General features: G+C 33.7%; 1 protein-coding gene across 1 annotated transcript; it reads right to left on the bottom strand.

Annotated features, from left to right (window-relative positions):
* Window positions 1-7,264: 7,264 nt before the first annotated feature.
* Window positions 7,265-10,489, bottom strand: LOC18612719 (nuclear transport factor 2/RNA recognition motif protein). The gene is made up of 2 exons (XM_018119014.2): window positions 9,421-10,489; window positions 7,265-8,139 (listed from the first exon to the last, which is right to left on the bottom strand). Exons 1-2 carry the CDS (start codon window positions 10,163-10,165, stop codon window positions 7,562-7,564), a joined length of 1,323 nt encoding a protein of 440 aa, XP_017974503.2. The 5' UTR covers window positions 10,166-10,489; the 3' UTR covers window positions 7,265-7,561.
* Window positions 10,490-16,151: the final 5,662 nt, after the last annotated feature.

Here is a 16,151-nt window from a genome sequence, read left to right as displayed (position 1 = left end):
ATTGGTTTGCCTAGCTGACTAAGTTTGTTTGTGATGTTTGTGAATCTATCTAGCATGTTGGTGATATCTTCACAAGGCTTCATCTTAAATATTTCATAATTATGGGTCAAGAGGGCTATCTTGGACTCTTTGACTTGAGAAGTCCCTTCATGGATAATCCTAAGTTTATCCCACACCTATTTTACTGTAGTACAACTTGAAACTTTATTAAATTTGGTGGGAGTTAGAGCACTGTGTAATGTGTTGATTGCCTTAAAATTGGTCTGGACTCTTTTAGTTTCAGCCTCGGTCTATTCAGACCTTGGCTTAGGGATCATCTCATTTGTCACTACATTTAGAGTTGAGGGAATGAATGGTCCATCAGTTATGACGTCTCACAGCTCATAATCAATTGCCTTAATATATATTGACATCCTAGTGCTCCAATAAGAATAGTTAGAGCCATCAAACAGAAGTGATCTGTTTGTTGATTGTTCCTCAGCAATTACTGATTTTTGTAGAGCCATTTAGATTTTTTCAAGGGTTTTGGACCTTAATAACAAGGGTTAGGCTCTAACACCATTTGTTGGTCCCAAGTAAATGTGCTAGAAGGGGGGTGAATAGCACTTTTTGGCTCTTGAAAGAGGAACTAATTTGAAAAGCAATGAAAATAAAAACAGAGTAGATAATGCGCAAGAATTTAGAGTGGTTTGGTCCAAGACCTACATTCACTACCTTGATTATTCAACCAAGGATTTTCTAAACTAATCCACTATGAATGGTGAAATTCACAAGCTTTCACCAAGATTTTACAATGGCTTTTACCAGGCTCAGCCAAAACCTTTCACAATAGTTTTTACCAGGATCAACTAAAACCCAACACCTAACTTTTCAAGGCTAAGTTAGAACCTATACCCAATCAAGCAATTCTAGTTTAACTCAATCCCTTAGAGTAACTCACTCACTTTAAGAATATAAAGAGAGAAGTGATAAGAGTGTACCTATGATCACACGGTTGATCTAAGTGGTACAAATTGAAGTGCAGATCACAATTACAAAGATAGGAGTTGAGTGCAGTAAATGAACAGAGAATATTTTCTGGTTTTTTTGAGCTTTTTTGTGTTCTTGGAAGCCTTGATTACATTTTTAACTATTAGAAGTCCCTTTTATACTTGAAAAATTAGCTCTGAAATGAGTTAGACAATTTTTGACTATTGGAAACAGTTTGGGTAGCAATTCTGGCCGTTAATTTGTCTTTTAGTGCATGATTCAAATTTGCAGACAGAATGCTCTTAATCGACTAACATATGTCTTAGTCAACTAAGTTGTCTCTGTTTTCTGTTTCCAGTTTCTGGCAGTGAGCACTTAATCGACTAACTTATTTCTTGGTTGACTAAGTCTTTTTTATTTCTCAATACTCTTGAGCCCACCAACTTCTGATTTGAATTTTAGCTGACTAACTCTTTATTAATCGACTAAGGGGCTTTTGTTTTGTTGATCAATTGTGACTTTCTTATTCCTTTGCTCTTTGGTATGTGTATTTGAATGATTTATTAATTATTTGCATACAATTTTTGTCCTGCACACTCAAGTAAAGATATTAGACACAAATGAATGGAAATGTTTTATTATCATCAAAAACTAATGGAGCCAACATGAAAATGGCCTTTCAAGATAGCTTGCATGTTATCATTAGCAGAAGCATTATCTAGAGTAAGAAAGAAAACTTTTTTTTATCTATTCCCCATTCTTTCAAACAATCAAATACAGCGACAGCTAATTCAATTCTAGTATGTGGAGGAGGCATACGACAAAAGTTGAGTAATTTGCTACATAACTTTCAATTTTCATTGACAAAGTGAGCAGTCAAACAAATATAGCCCTTAGAAATAGATGTTGTCCATACATCAGAAGTTAAACAAATTCTACTAGGTACCTTGGCCATGGCTTGTTTAAGTGTCTCTTTCTCTCTCAAATGAATTCTCTGGACATCAGATACAACAGTGTTTCTAGAATACATCACTACATCTGGATTTACATACTTAGTCCAAGCTCTAATCTTATCATATACAACAAAAGCATAAGGCAAGTCATGCTTAATTATGGCTTCAGTAAGCATGTCACGTGAAATCCTAGGATCAAATTTTCTAGCCTTTACTTTCCCTTCATAATCCATAAGCATTTGATGTGGATTAAAATATGAAATGAATTTACAAGTTTCAATGTGACGACACAAATGTGAAGTGCCATAATTAGAGCCACCAAGTTTAGGGTCAACCTTATACTCTGTTTTACAAACGTTACAAGTTGCCATTTCTACTCCATCTTGCTTTTTACCTATTTTAGTGAAATAATTCTAAACATTTGAAGCTTCTTTTTTAGCCCTCTTACTCAATTGTTCAAATTCAAATATATGGGATTGAGAGGGAATTCATCCTTATTCAAAATGTTCACATCATCATCCAAATTTATACAGTTTTCAACTGATTGATCCATCACCATCACCTTCAAATAACATAAACATGAATAGAAAATATTAAAAATTTACACCAACAAACAACAATATTTATTGAGATAGATATTTCCATTAAAACAAGTTGGAAAAAAAATTTAATGTAAAAAAATTATCAAAACCATGACATATCCATATTTAACACCCAATGTCAAGTTTGTGACATAACTTATGAAATGCTAATTATCATTACTTTGAAATCTAACAAAGGTATTTGGTTATTGGCCAATCTTCCTTTTGATCAAAAAGTACGCTCTTGATATGGTTAATGCACTAGCCTAATGATTAAGAAGGTCCCAACTTTATTTATACAAGGAGAAAATGAACTATCTTGCTTTTTATTTTATTTAACATATCCATATCCAACTTTATTTTATTTGATAAATTATATATATTAAGTTCATTTCTATTCTATTTTCTTTTTGTTGCTACAATAAATTTTTTTTAGATTGATTGTCCATTTTAAAAATTAATGGACCCATATAGAATTATGACTAAAAGTTAGTGGCTTAGCAAATGCTCATAATTAAATCAACCAAAATTAATTTTCAAGCAACAGGAAGTCAGGAACTTCATATGATATTTAGATAAATGTTTCTACATTTTTCATATATTCATCAGTCTATTCATTAATTTTTAAAAAATTAATTTTCATATGGATCTTTTGGAGACTAATAACTGACTCAAAAAATTAATCTATTAAGGGCTATATTCCCAAATGATAGGTATTAGGAAGATAAATGCTCCAGTTTACTAGTATTACATTACCTTATGATCTTGTTCAAACTATTGCAATGTTAGATTTTTTCTCTAATTAGCACATTTAATTTTTAAAAAATGTTTGATAACAAGGAAGAAAATTTTGAAAGATGGATAAAAAAAAAAGGGTTAAGCATTCTCAATCCATAGCAATTTTACCTTACCTTACATAATTTAATAAGTTTTTGCCTTTCAAGGCAATACAATTAATTGAATCCACAATTTCATTTTGGTTTCTTTTTGAAGTACAAGTTCATTCAAACATCTGGTAGCTTCTAATCTTTAAGTTTATCCTAGCTACAATAGATCTCATCCCTCAAAGAGAAGAACAAAATAATTTCTTCTGATGCTATAGAATGATTGACAAGCCACTAATACCTCTCTTTATAGTAACATCAATTCTATCGACAGGTCATGTAATATCAAACCCAGTCTTACTTTTTGCTTTTTAGTTATTCATCTTGCTAGTGCCAAGTCAAACAATTAAATATGCTATGAAACATCAATTTAAAATCTCAAAATACAAAAAGTGATACTTTCAGACTTCATTTTTCACTAATACACAACAAAACAAAGATAAAATAGTAATAAAATGAAACAATCGAGAAAAGGAAAGAAAAGTAGATCGGAGGCTTTCTTGGGCTACCAGAGGAAAGATGCTCACCTAGCCTCAATGAGAGAAGCAAATCTGATTAGAGATATCGTCGACGGAGGTGGGTTGGAGACTTAGAGGTAGCTAGAACCGAAGACTTTTCAAGCGGAGAGAATGGTGAGTGGTGACCGATTGAAGGTGAGAAGTGAGAATTGAGCAAAACGTAAAAAGGTTGAACTTTGAAGGTGCGATGGGGATGGGCGGATGGGGAGTGAGAAAGCAGAAGTCTCAAGTCTGTAGGGTGAAGGAAATAAAAGCCAGAAAAAGTTAAGGTCCTTGGGGACATAGGCTTAATTTTTTTTCTTTTGGCCCACAGGGCTGGCCTGCACCAACCCCGAGTCAGCCTACTAATCAAACCGACTAGCCCATTTAGGCTCGATTTTGATATGGGCTTAAATATTCATAACCCAACCCACCCCATTTTTAATAAAAAATGATCCAGCCCATGGGCTGGCCAATTTTGATAGGTCTAATTGTTACAGCATTAGTATTAAAGTATCAAATAAAATTTGGTTACCAAAATTTGAGAAGGATTTGATCTCAAATTGAAATATAAAATGAATAAATTTGTTTATAATAAATAGATAAGTGATTATTTGAGTAATGGGTTTCATGGTAGATGAGTAAATATAATTAGATACATTTTCATGATTGAGATAATAAAGACATTTAAATCCCATGAGTGGTTGGTCAAAATGTTTCAGCATTAATTCTATACTTAATATCTTTTTATTTTGAATGACTATGATAAAAACCTTCCTCATATTTCATAAAACCTTTCTTTGGTTAGCCACTGAATTTATTGGTCAAAATATTCATTATGTCTCTATATTCATGCATTTTATTCGGTTTAATCTTTATATTCAAAATCGAAATAATTTAATTCCTTAATTTTGGAAATTACTTCAATTTAGTCTTTCCTTTTAACGGCATCTAATTTTGCCGTTAAAAAAGATGATGTCAGTATTGATGTGACACATTTTGATTATGTGACACCAATGTGATGATATGACAATGTTATATGACACTGACATGCTGACGTGTCAATGCTACATGGCAATGCTGACATGGTAGATCGAGAAAAAAGTTTGTTTCATGTTATAAGGATTAAATTGAACAAAAAAGTATAATACAAAGACTAAATCAAACAAAATTGAGATGTTGAGGGACTAAATTAAAAAAAAAGTGTTTAAAAGATGTAAATATCTAAGTTGATAATACATATACTTATTAATAAGCCAAATATTTAAGTATAAACTATTTATGGTATTCAAAAATATATATAAATATTTTCTTACTTGATTATTTGATTTCAGGATAGGCATATTAATTTATCTTCTTTGCAAAAATGAAGTTTGAATTCCTCTTTTGTAAAAAAGTTTCCAAAAAAAATTTCATACTTAAAGCTAGATTTGGATAAATAACTTGTATTATGTTGGAATAAAATAATATAAAAAAACTAAATAATTTTTTTTAATTTTTAGTAGTATAAAAATTTAAAATTTATGTTCTGAATTTGACTTAGTTTTTAACTTAAACTGAACTCAAATTGGAAAAATACATTGATTTAGTTACAACTTTCACAATTTACAAATACCTATTCTTTTAGAATTTTCAACTTTTATCCAATTTACTTTTTATTTAAATTTACTCAAAATTTCTTATAAAACGATTTTATTTAAGTTTAAAAACTAAAATCAAATTATGCTAAATTTAAATTTAAATTATTAATTTCTATCTATGAAAAATTTGTAAATACAAAATAAAGTTGTATAAATATTTACAATTATATTTAACTCTCTTAGTCATAAATGCAGTCTTTAATATAAGAAATTTTAGCTTAAAAAAATAACTTGAAATATTAAACAAAATAAAAAAAATAAACAAAAAATTGAAATGGTAGAGTAGCTCAGATTCTATAGATGTAATATGAGATTTGTCATGTCCAAATTGAGTAAGTCCGAATGAGAAATTATTTTTATAATCATCGTTAATTTTGTATCTCCCTTCTTCATATAAAAAAAAAAACAAAAAATACAAAAACTAAGAACAATGAGGCTCGGGCACGCATAAATGTTGTCATTAAAGAGTTGTTTGGTTCTTAAATTAAAAGAATTTAAGAAAAAAATCCAAACCAGCATCCAAAAACATATATTTGTTATCGTTATCCTAATTTCGTAACAATTAATCAATGAATTAAATTTCTAGTGAGAAAAACAAAGAATGGAGGAGAAGATTGAGGGGTGGCCAATGAGAAGAGCAGTTATTGCCTTTTATAACTGCGAAACTGAAACTGTAATTCTAAGCATTTTTAGGGTTTGTTTAAATGACGATACTATCCTTTTATAAGTATATATACAAGATAAAATATTGATTTTTTTTTTATAAAAAGAGAATTCAAACTTAATTTTTACAAAATAAATAAATTAATGTACTTATTATTGAATCAAATGATCAAACAAGAAAATATTTATATATATTTCTTAACACCATAAATTTTTTACACTTAAATATTTAGCTTATTAATAAGTATATTTAAATTTCAAGAAAGAAAGTATATGTATCATTTATTTAAAGATTTATATTTTTTAAATACATATTTTTTAATTTAGTTCTTAAACACTTAAATTTCGTTCAATTTAGTCAATGTACTATAGATTTTTTGTTTAATTTAATCACTATAACGTGACACATATTTTTTTCTTGATCTATCACGTCAAAATTGCCGCGTAACACCGACACATTAACATGTTAATGCCATGTCAACATTTAAGTGTGATCATATCAATGCCACATAGCGTTGCCACATTATCATGTCGATGCCATGTGTTACTGTCACATCATCATGTCAGTGTCACATCAACACTATTTAAGCAGTAATGTCATCTTTTTTAATGATAAAATTAAATAACATTATACGTAAGGACTAAATCGGAGTAAATTTTAAAATCTAAAAATTAAATTATTTCGATTTTGAATATATAGACTAAATTAAATAAAGTACATGAATGAAAAAACTTAATAAATATTTTAATAGAATTTTATTAGATATGAGCTTGACATGACGGACTTGCAAAGGCAACTGGCACATGGACTTGAACCACATTGACTTTGTCGTTTGTTGAGCTTAAAATGCAGGCCATTCCAATGGTTGGGCCTATATTGGGATTTACATTACAAAAGTCCACCAGCTCGACCCTTGCGCAGTAAACAAATTTATTTCCTTCATATATTGCTTAAGCGCTAAGATGCAAAAAATGATCATGCAGAGTTAACCAATCGAAAGTTCATTAACCTACTGCAGACTACAGTAATAGTAAAATTTCATTGAATAGTGCGTCAAAGCAAAAGAAGGATTCAAATGGTGGTCAGCACAATGCCATTTAGGAAGAGCTTGCTAAAATATAAAACAACCATTAAGCAAACGACCTACAATCTTCGTGTCAGTTACTGCAGTCAGAAATCGTTTGCAAGAAAAGGAATACAAACAGTCTCCTCCATTCAGTTTCCGAGGAAGAGCTCAGTACAAAAGTATACAACCATCATTTCATGACTTGGCTACTCAAACTTTTTCTGCGACTCCCATGTTCTAAAAACCAGAAAAAGACAAAAAAAAAAACCAATAAAGACCGGGCACAACAATTACCCTTGCTTTATTATTAATAGGCAGAAGGAATCACAGTAATGTGTCTCAGAGGATGTGATACATCACTACCCCCAGCATGCTGCACAAACTCAGCCGGCGTGAATGAACTTCCATGGCAGACACAGATGATGCTGACTTCTGATTTTGTATATCTGTAGAGAAAACCATTAATGGTTTTACCATTCGGGCCATTGCCTGTTGTTGAAACGCAAGGCATGTTACGAAGGGAAAGGATACCATCATGATTAGGGGTTAGAGGCTTAGGAGTTTTGCCCATGTCCCCCCTAGTATCTTTTGTTGAAGTGGTGGTTGGAGTTTCATTAGTCGAAACAGGCTTGCTTTTTGGGTTTGGTTGGGTTTCTGGTTTGGGTTCTTCCTTTGGATTAGATGGAGTGGATCCGGTGACCTTCCATGAGGCTGTCTTGTCGATGCCATTTGTAGATTTGTCAGTACTTTGGGCAGAATCCATCTGGTGAGAGGTAGCACTTTGTTCAGACTGGCCCTTTAGATTGCTTGCTACTGAACAATTCATTTGAGGTTGTTCCAATTGGCAACAACTTGTGTGGGTTCCAGTTTCACTGCTGCAACCACCTGAAAATGAAAGGCAGCCAATATATTAACAAAGGCTTTCTTAGCAGAGGGAAGCATTTGATATCAATGTAACATCACGATGACAATCAATAAGAAACTAGAAAAAAATGATCATTACTTTTGGGAGTAGTACATCCTTCCACCTGGCAATGGAGGAAACCAGTATGCTAAACTGGTTCAGTATTATATAATTCATGATTTCTCCACTCGATCACGTATAGTACTGGTTTTGGTGAATGGATTTATAAATTTCGATCCTATATGTATCTCAATTGATTCTCCCCAACACTGTCAAATTAGTTCATCAAATGGTTGAGCTATGCGATAAGAAAAGAGGTTGATTTGAGTGGTCCACTCAACTGCATATCAAATCAAAGACCGTGAAGATGAAGTTTGTTTTGTCATTCACCAAATGCAATAGCTGCTTGTTTATAATCTTAGGTGAAGTTGGAAATTAACATCCATTAAGCTTAAATATATATTATGCTAAAAGATTGGCCCTTTCAACCAAAATTTAGTATTGATGATTCAATATTTACATTTTCAAAATCCTCACTTGGTCAACCATCCCTCTGCATTCCATGTTTGTTCAAAGAGAAAACGACCGGAAACTCAGGAAAGCAGTTTTCTTTTCTTGTTTTACTTAATGAAACTTTTTATTTTTTTATTGCACCCAAATAAATACTTTAATAGGTATTAGACCCATAGTCAACTCGCATCTTCTGCACACCTGGATGGATGATGATTGATACAGTTTTTCTCATATCAAGAGGTTGGCTGAATAGGAAATTTTCTGTCCTAAGACATGTCATTCTAATCAAATACGCTAATTCCGTCAAATTGGAAATGTCATGTCCCCTATCACGAGTGTAGCGTAAGGGATGACACAACCATTATCGGTTCGGTTATCAAGTTTCGACAACATAAACACTTGTTGAGATAAAAATCATAAAATGGAAATTTATTTGATTACAACACTTCAGAGCTTTTTTGAGAAATTTAATATTTTAGCATTTTTCAGAAGAAACCCAAGTTTTCTTGTTTTCTATCAAGCTTAGTACGTTAATTCAAAAACACATTCTCAAATCAAAATCACAAGCAGAAAACCCTCGTGCACAAATGCATAAAGCCCTATCTTTTAAGATTTCAAGCATCTAATAAGATGACCGTGCAGGCTTTGATTTCCGTTTTAGGGAGCCATGCCATAGACATAGAACTAGAAGCAGAGAAGCATCTAGAAAAAACACACAAGCATAGGACACAAAGGAAAACTTGAAGTACCTTGATTAGAAGAGCTTTGAAGATCCGAAACCACCGAAGAACTACACATAGGCGACCCATTTGACCGCCTTTTCCTATTCCTTTCATCTCTGCTACTATTCTGCTCCGAATCGTATCCATTTCCATCATTCACACCCGATTCTTTACCCGCCTGAATCGGCAGGACCCCGCTATTACCCGGCATTGGCTGAACCAGACCCTTGTCATTCCCAGCACCACCATCCCAACAAGGCATCGCATTTACGCAAGGATAAGCAAACCCATTTACAATCGGCACATAGTGGACCTGCGGGTATGAGCACGGGTACGGGACCCGCACCGGAATAACCGGGCACACCAACGGATTATTTTGTTCGGCGCTTAAATTAAGATTTACGTTACCGGAAAATTCTTCAACTTTGTTCTTCTTGCATTCTCTTTCTTCTGTTGCATCGACGTCGCTGTCTTTGCAACGGAACTCCGCGTTTTGATGACCTCTTGATGATATTATTGTTCGTCTCTTCTGCTGCTTCTCTTCTCGCTTTTTCTTGGCTTCTTGTCTCCTTAACGCTTGAATCTCACGTTTCGTTTGCGGATCAAGAACCACGCTTTCCCCGAGATCTGCAACGGAGTTATTTCTGGGTTTTGATTCTTTCTTGATTGGCTTTAGTTTCTCGGCTTTTCCAAAGCTTCCTCCTATTGATAATCCCAGTTCTAGCTCAATCTCATCCTCTCTTAACCCTATAATTCCACAGTTGTTTTCCATTGCAAATAACTCAAGAAAAGGCTTCCTGCTAAAACCTCATGCTACCATGAAGAAACCAAAGAAAATAAAAAATACAAGATAAGAAAAATGTACTCTCTTCGTACCAGCTTTTGTATCCTGTTTTGGAGTCAGATTTTCTGGATAGAGAAAACGAAGGAAGAGAAGAGAAGAGAAAGGCCACGTGGCGAGATGGGAGAAGTGGAGATAAACGGTCGGTATTGACACGCAAGAGAGTTTTTGGACATATTTAGCGGAAGCGTTAAGCAAGGTTACAGCATTAAGCTCGGGTTAGCACTAATTTTTTTAAACGCCCTTAATAAAATCTTCATTTGGATCTTTTAATCTCAACAAGTTATATTTAGCGGAAAATCTCTGGATTAGTTTTTGCTGGCAAGAAAAAACTTAGGAAGAGGAGGAGGGAGAGGGGAGTTCAGAGGATGACACGTGGCGCACTTGCATGAATAGCTAAGGAGTCGACACGTGTTTGCTTGGTGAGTTAATGAAAATGAAACAGCTTTGGTGGGCTCTTTCTGACACTCTGGCAGGATGGAAACACGTGGTGGAAGATTTCTCTCTCCCCGCAGATCTCGACCGTCTCATTAATTTTACGAATCCCCAGGAATCTGAATAAAACGTTGTGGCTTCTGGGTACGACACGTGTAAAGTATTGTCAGGTGGGGCCGGTTTTCGCTGCGTTACAGTAGTTCATCCTTACACGTGGCTGGAGCTCGTGGCGTCACAGCTCATCAGGGTCAAGCTACGTTTGCAGGTTTTGGAGGGACTGATGGGGATGTGTGGACGTGGGCCATATGGAGAGCGTATCGTATACGTGGTGGGAGCCGTTTGGATAAGAAGGGACACGTGGCTGAGACCAAAGGGGTTTTTAGATAGATGCAGAGGGATGCGGTGACACGTGGACTCGTTTGGACCGGGGGACCGAGAGTGGACCGAGGTATCAAAGCTGAGGAAGTGCCGCATGAAGAATACGTGGCACGGTCTGAGAAGAGCAGAGACAATCACGAGCATGTGAGACTGATTACTCGAGCAAATGTGTGATAATTACAGTGAACAAGAATTTTAGGCAGGTCAGCTATGTTGCTGATGGGATGGAACGTGCTCATCTTTTTTTTCTTTTGGTAAACTATCTTTACCGTTAGAATTTGCTTATAATTCATTCTTTATATATTAATATTGAAAATTGATCCTTCATCTCCAAATTTCAGACATCATTAATAGATTTTTAAAATGACTAGATTACCCTAATGGTTTAATTTATTGTCATTACTATTGCCTTCTTCCATTTTTGTCTTCCTATGCTTTTCTTTTCTTTTCTTTTTTAAATTTCAACCGTTTTGAGTTTCTTTTTTGTTATTTCTAACTAGATTCTTTTGGAGTTCTCTATCTTTGTTTGTTTGAAGATTTAAAAAGGAAATTGGATAAAAAAATTCAAAGAGAAAGAAGAAAGATTGAAAGGTGAACTTTTAAAAAGGGTTTATCAAAGTTAGGAGAGATTTGGACAAAAAAATTGAAAATGATCTTAGGTAGTCTAGAAATTGGAAAAAGAAATTAAAAAAATCGGTATCAATGGTACCTTGCCTTCAAGATCATGTTGTGAAAAAATTTGATTCCGGAGACCTTAGGGAAATAAGTTCTAATTTTATTGTTGAAATTTCTAAGGGATAGTTAATGAGTTTTATTAAGAATTAATTTGCAACTCATTGAAATTTAAGTATGAAATGTTGAGGTTGACATTAGAGGATATTTCAAAAATCTTGATTATTTGTTGGTATTAATGTAATACATTACCTTGGTAGAGTTTTATTTCCAACCTTGCACTTGCAATGGGTTAATATTGTCACGACCCAAATTTCGGGCCATGACTTGCGCATGGGCCCAATGGACATAGCCCACTAAGCTCAAGCAAGCCTATCGAATTATTCTACTCATCATACCATTAAGTATTGTTAAGTCACAAATTGTAACTTTAAACCAAAATAGTAATATTCATTGCTAACTCGTACTGGCATTACTCATTTAAAATATACATACATTGTCTACAACATGTATCTTAATAATTTACATCAAGTTTGTCTATACATCTCAAAAAGAAGACTCGATTTCCAGCGGAGGGACTCAGATGAATGTACTGCTACTGAATGCCGAGACACCTACCAAAAGATGGACACAAGTCTACAAGGATACCTCGTCCTAGTTACCGGTTGTCTCGTGATCTGAAAACATGAATTTGAAATGGTGAGTATAAACCCAGTGAGTGAACAAGGAAGGGAACAAGCAACAACAAAGGAAAATTTAAAATCATGATGCACTAGTTTCAAAACAATGCAATTTGGTTCATTCCTAATAAAACCCCTTATCGAGCCCTTAAGTGATTAATCATTTGAAAATCATGAACCCATACATAGCGAATCATTTGAAGAATGAAAGCTTTAATATTGCACAAGCAAGTCAAATACGACAACGAATCTTCGCTGCCACGGAAAGGCATTCTCGTTGCAGCGTAGCTACAGCGAGAATGAATTTTCGTTGCAGCGACTTTGGAATTTAGTTATTAACCGAACGAGGGTTTCTCAACTGGCCGAGGGTTTCTCACTAAACCTCCTCATTTTAAACTTAACTCTTTTAATCCTTAATGTTGGAAGTCCATGCTCCCATATGGTAGCAAAGAAGTGAAAGATAGGGCAACCATTGGACAAGATAAGAGATAAAAACAGAAAGTTTTTTGCTGCAGCGAGATTGAATCTCGCTGCAGCAAAATTTTTACCCAGAAACAAAATGTTTCTCGCTGCAGCGAAATTACAACCTAGAAAACAGAAAGTTTCTCGCTGCAGCGAGAAGCTACAGTGTCATTCTCGCTGTAGCGAAAATGCATCCTCGCTGCAGCGAGTTTTCGACCAATGTACTCCTCTAAACCCGAGAGTTTCTCACTGCAGCGAGAATGATTCTCGCTGCAACGAAATACAGGGCATCAATGCAAAATTTACCTTTCTCCCAAAGGAAAAACCACTCTGCCAAAAGGTCCAAACCAACATGAAAATACATAACAATTTCTCAAGGTTTAACATGTCAAGTTTCACATGCATTACAACCATAACCCATTATCCATCAATTTCCTATAACACACATATTTACATATATATATATATACATACATACCCATCATCATCATCATCACACCATCTCATCATCATCATCACCAGCTCATGCGCACTCCCTACTCGCACATGGTTGGGTCATCACTGGGTTATGCGCACTCCCTACTCACACATAACCGGGTTATCCTCGGCTTATGGGTACTCCCTACTCGCACATAGCCGAGTCAATATAATTACACAACATTATACTCAAGCATATATGTATATCAACATAATGCAGCCACATAGAAATCCATAATAATCACATTTCATAACATAAACCTTTTCTCAAAAGCTTGTTCCCAAGGCATTCATTTTCATAAAAAATTGTATAAAATCATTCAAACACTTTGTCAAATCCATCATATTCCCAAAATCAGTTTTGAAGGTAGTCCACTCACCAATTGATTGTAGAACTTTTAATTGATTCAAATTCCCCTAATGATCTAATTGGAATGATGGTGCTTCCTTAAAAACTTAGGATAACATTAACATAAACAATAGATTAATTTACACACTATGAACTCTAAAAGCTATCTCTTAGCTAGTTTTCAATTACCACTTTAAATGGCTATTTATGTTCACTATCTTAATCATTAAAAAGTAATGAACATACTAAACAATAAAATAGCTCATAAATCACAATTACTAGCCATTTTCTGTAGCTAAAAATCAAAGTTGGTGCATCACTCACCTTAGGGTTCCTTTGTAGTTGGATTCTCTTCCAATAGCTTTCAAATCAATGGAGTGATTCTCTCTTTCTCTCTCTAGAAGCCCAACTAGTGAGAGAAAGTAAGTAAACAAGATATTTTAAGGTGTTTGAAGTGAGAAGATGAAATAGCACAAGGGTTTATGGAAGGGTGCACCAAAAGCATGAAAATTGAAGCTAGAGAGAGAAAGTTGTGGAAGTTTGAAAATCAAGCTTCCATGGAGTTTGAAGAAACGTGAGAGAGGAGAAGGGAAGAAGAAGACCAGCTGCTGGAAAATTCAAGAAGCTACTGGAAATTCAAGGTATTTATAGGCAATCTTATCCTTTCCTTTAAAATTACGAAAATACCCTTTCACCAATTAACTTACTCTTCTCCAATCTTTTATGCAATCTTTTTACTCTTTTAACACTGGGACAATATCCATAATGGTCTAAACATGCTCGAGTTCATAAAAACATAAAATTTTAACCCGAGATGAAAAATGACCATTTTACCCCTGTTATGAAAATTGTTGAAACTTCTAGTTTTCTTCGTGTTTTCATCAACACACATCATTTATGTAGTCTTATACCCATTTAAGCCTTAAAATATCATAAAACTTTCTTCTGGGAGCTTATTAGAGAAAATGACGAAACTACCCCTAGCTCGTATTATTACCTCTATGCTTAGCTACAAGCCTATAGAGGTTGGGGTCTCACAAACATTATGATGATTAAATAAGAATTTTGCTCTATTGCATGATTGTCTTATTGGAAAGGTATTTAAGTTACATGTCGAGGATTTGTAATTTTGATGTTCGATCATTAGATATCCTTTGGGGTACCATGGAAATTGTTAGTGGCCAATGTGATTAAATTGTGAATCATGATGGTAGTGTACAAAGGTAGAGGGAGAAAGGTGGCTCAGTTTTTAATTTTTATGTTTATAAAAGTCAGAACATATATCTTCGCCACCCTTAAACAAATTAAAAGAATCGATTTAGAATAATGGTAAAGAATTAAGCTAATTTTTGAATGCATAGATTTAATCCCTTCTAAGTCCAAATTTTGGAATTATTTTTTTCTTTTTTTTCTTAGCTCAAATTTTGGAATTATTTTTCTTTTCTTTTTTTCCGTTTTTCTCTTTAGCTCAAATTTTGGAATTTTTTTTCTTTTCTTTTTTTTTCCTTTAACTTTCTTTGGCTCATCTAAGCTCAAATTTTGGAATTATTTTTCTTTTCTTTTTTCCCCTTTTTTTTCCTTAGCTCATTTTTTCTTTTCTTTTCTTTTTCCTTTTTTTTTTCTTAACTCATCTTTTGATTCTAAAGGTGGATTTAATTATTCAAAATTGATGACATCTGCAAGCTTGCTCAAAAGTTCTCTCTTGATGATTTCGCTCATTAAGAAAGATTGTATATGAAATTTTTGATTCCATATGTTTTTGATGATAACAAAACATTCTCATTTATTGATGTCTAATTACTTTATTATAGTGTGCAAGATAAAGTTTAAAACTCTTAATATATTTGTTGTTTAGAAGTAAGTCAAGAACTTTACTTAATTACAAGATTGGTTAATTAGTTAAAGAAGCAAAGAGGAAAAGACTTAGTGAAGAGAGCATGTTGTCAACTGGTTAACATAGAGCCTTAACCAATTAAGGCAAAGCTAGGCGTTGGGTAAAAGTAAGACAGAAAAGCCTAAAACAGTTAGCACCGAGCTTAACTGATTAAGAAGGTGCTGCATGCTGAAAACAGAGGCATGCTAATTGATTAAGGAGTTTGGTTAATTGATTAGAATACAAGGCTTTAGTACCTTCAAATGCCAAAATATAAATTTAAAGTGAAGTTGATCGTTGAAGGAAGCCAAAATGAAGAAGTACAAATTCGAAGAATTTTTAATTAGTTAAAGTTGATTTTAATCTATTAAAGTTGAAGGAAGTGAAGCCTCAATTAGTTAAAGGGAGAGCTAACCAATTAAAGGGAAATTGCAGTGTAGAGAAAAATGAGGACAAAAAGTTTCTAATCGGTTAGAGTTTTCTCTAATTGATTAACACAGTGTACACAGCTACAAAATAGTATAAGGCAAAGAAGTTGTAATTGGTTAGAGCTGTCTGTAACTAGTTAACAGAACATTGTCTGCTTATTTG

The sequence above is a fragment of the Theobroma cacao genome, chromosome 1 (assembly GCF_053813885.1).
Source record: "Theobroma cacao isolate CCN51 chromosome 1, ASM5381388v1, whole genome shotgun sequence".
NCBI classification, from domain to species: Eukaryota; Viridiplantae; Streptophyta; class Magnoliopsida; order Malvales; family Malvaceae; genus Theobroma; species Theobroma cacao.
This window is presented reverse-complemented; position numbering and strand designations above follow the sequence as displayed.

Excerpts from the sequence above, each read along its gene's own strand:
- LOC18612719 (XM_018119014.2), bottom strand. The coding sequence starts at position 10,165 with ATGGAAAACAACTGTGGAATTATAGGGTTAAGAGAGGATGAGATTGAG. Across the intron at positions 8,140-9,420 it reads TCAAAGCTCTTCTAATCAAG|GTGGTTGCAGCAGTGAAACT; the intron begins GTACTTCAAGTT and ends TTTCATTTTCAG.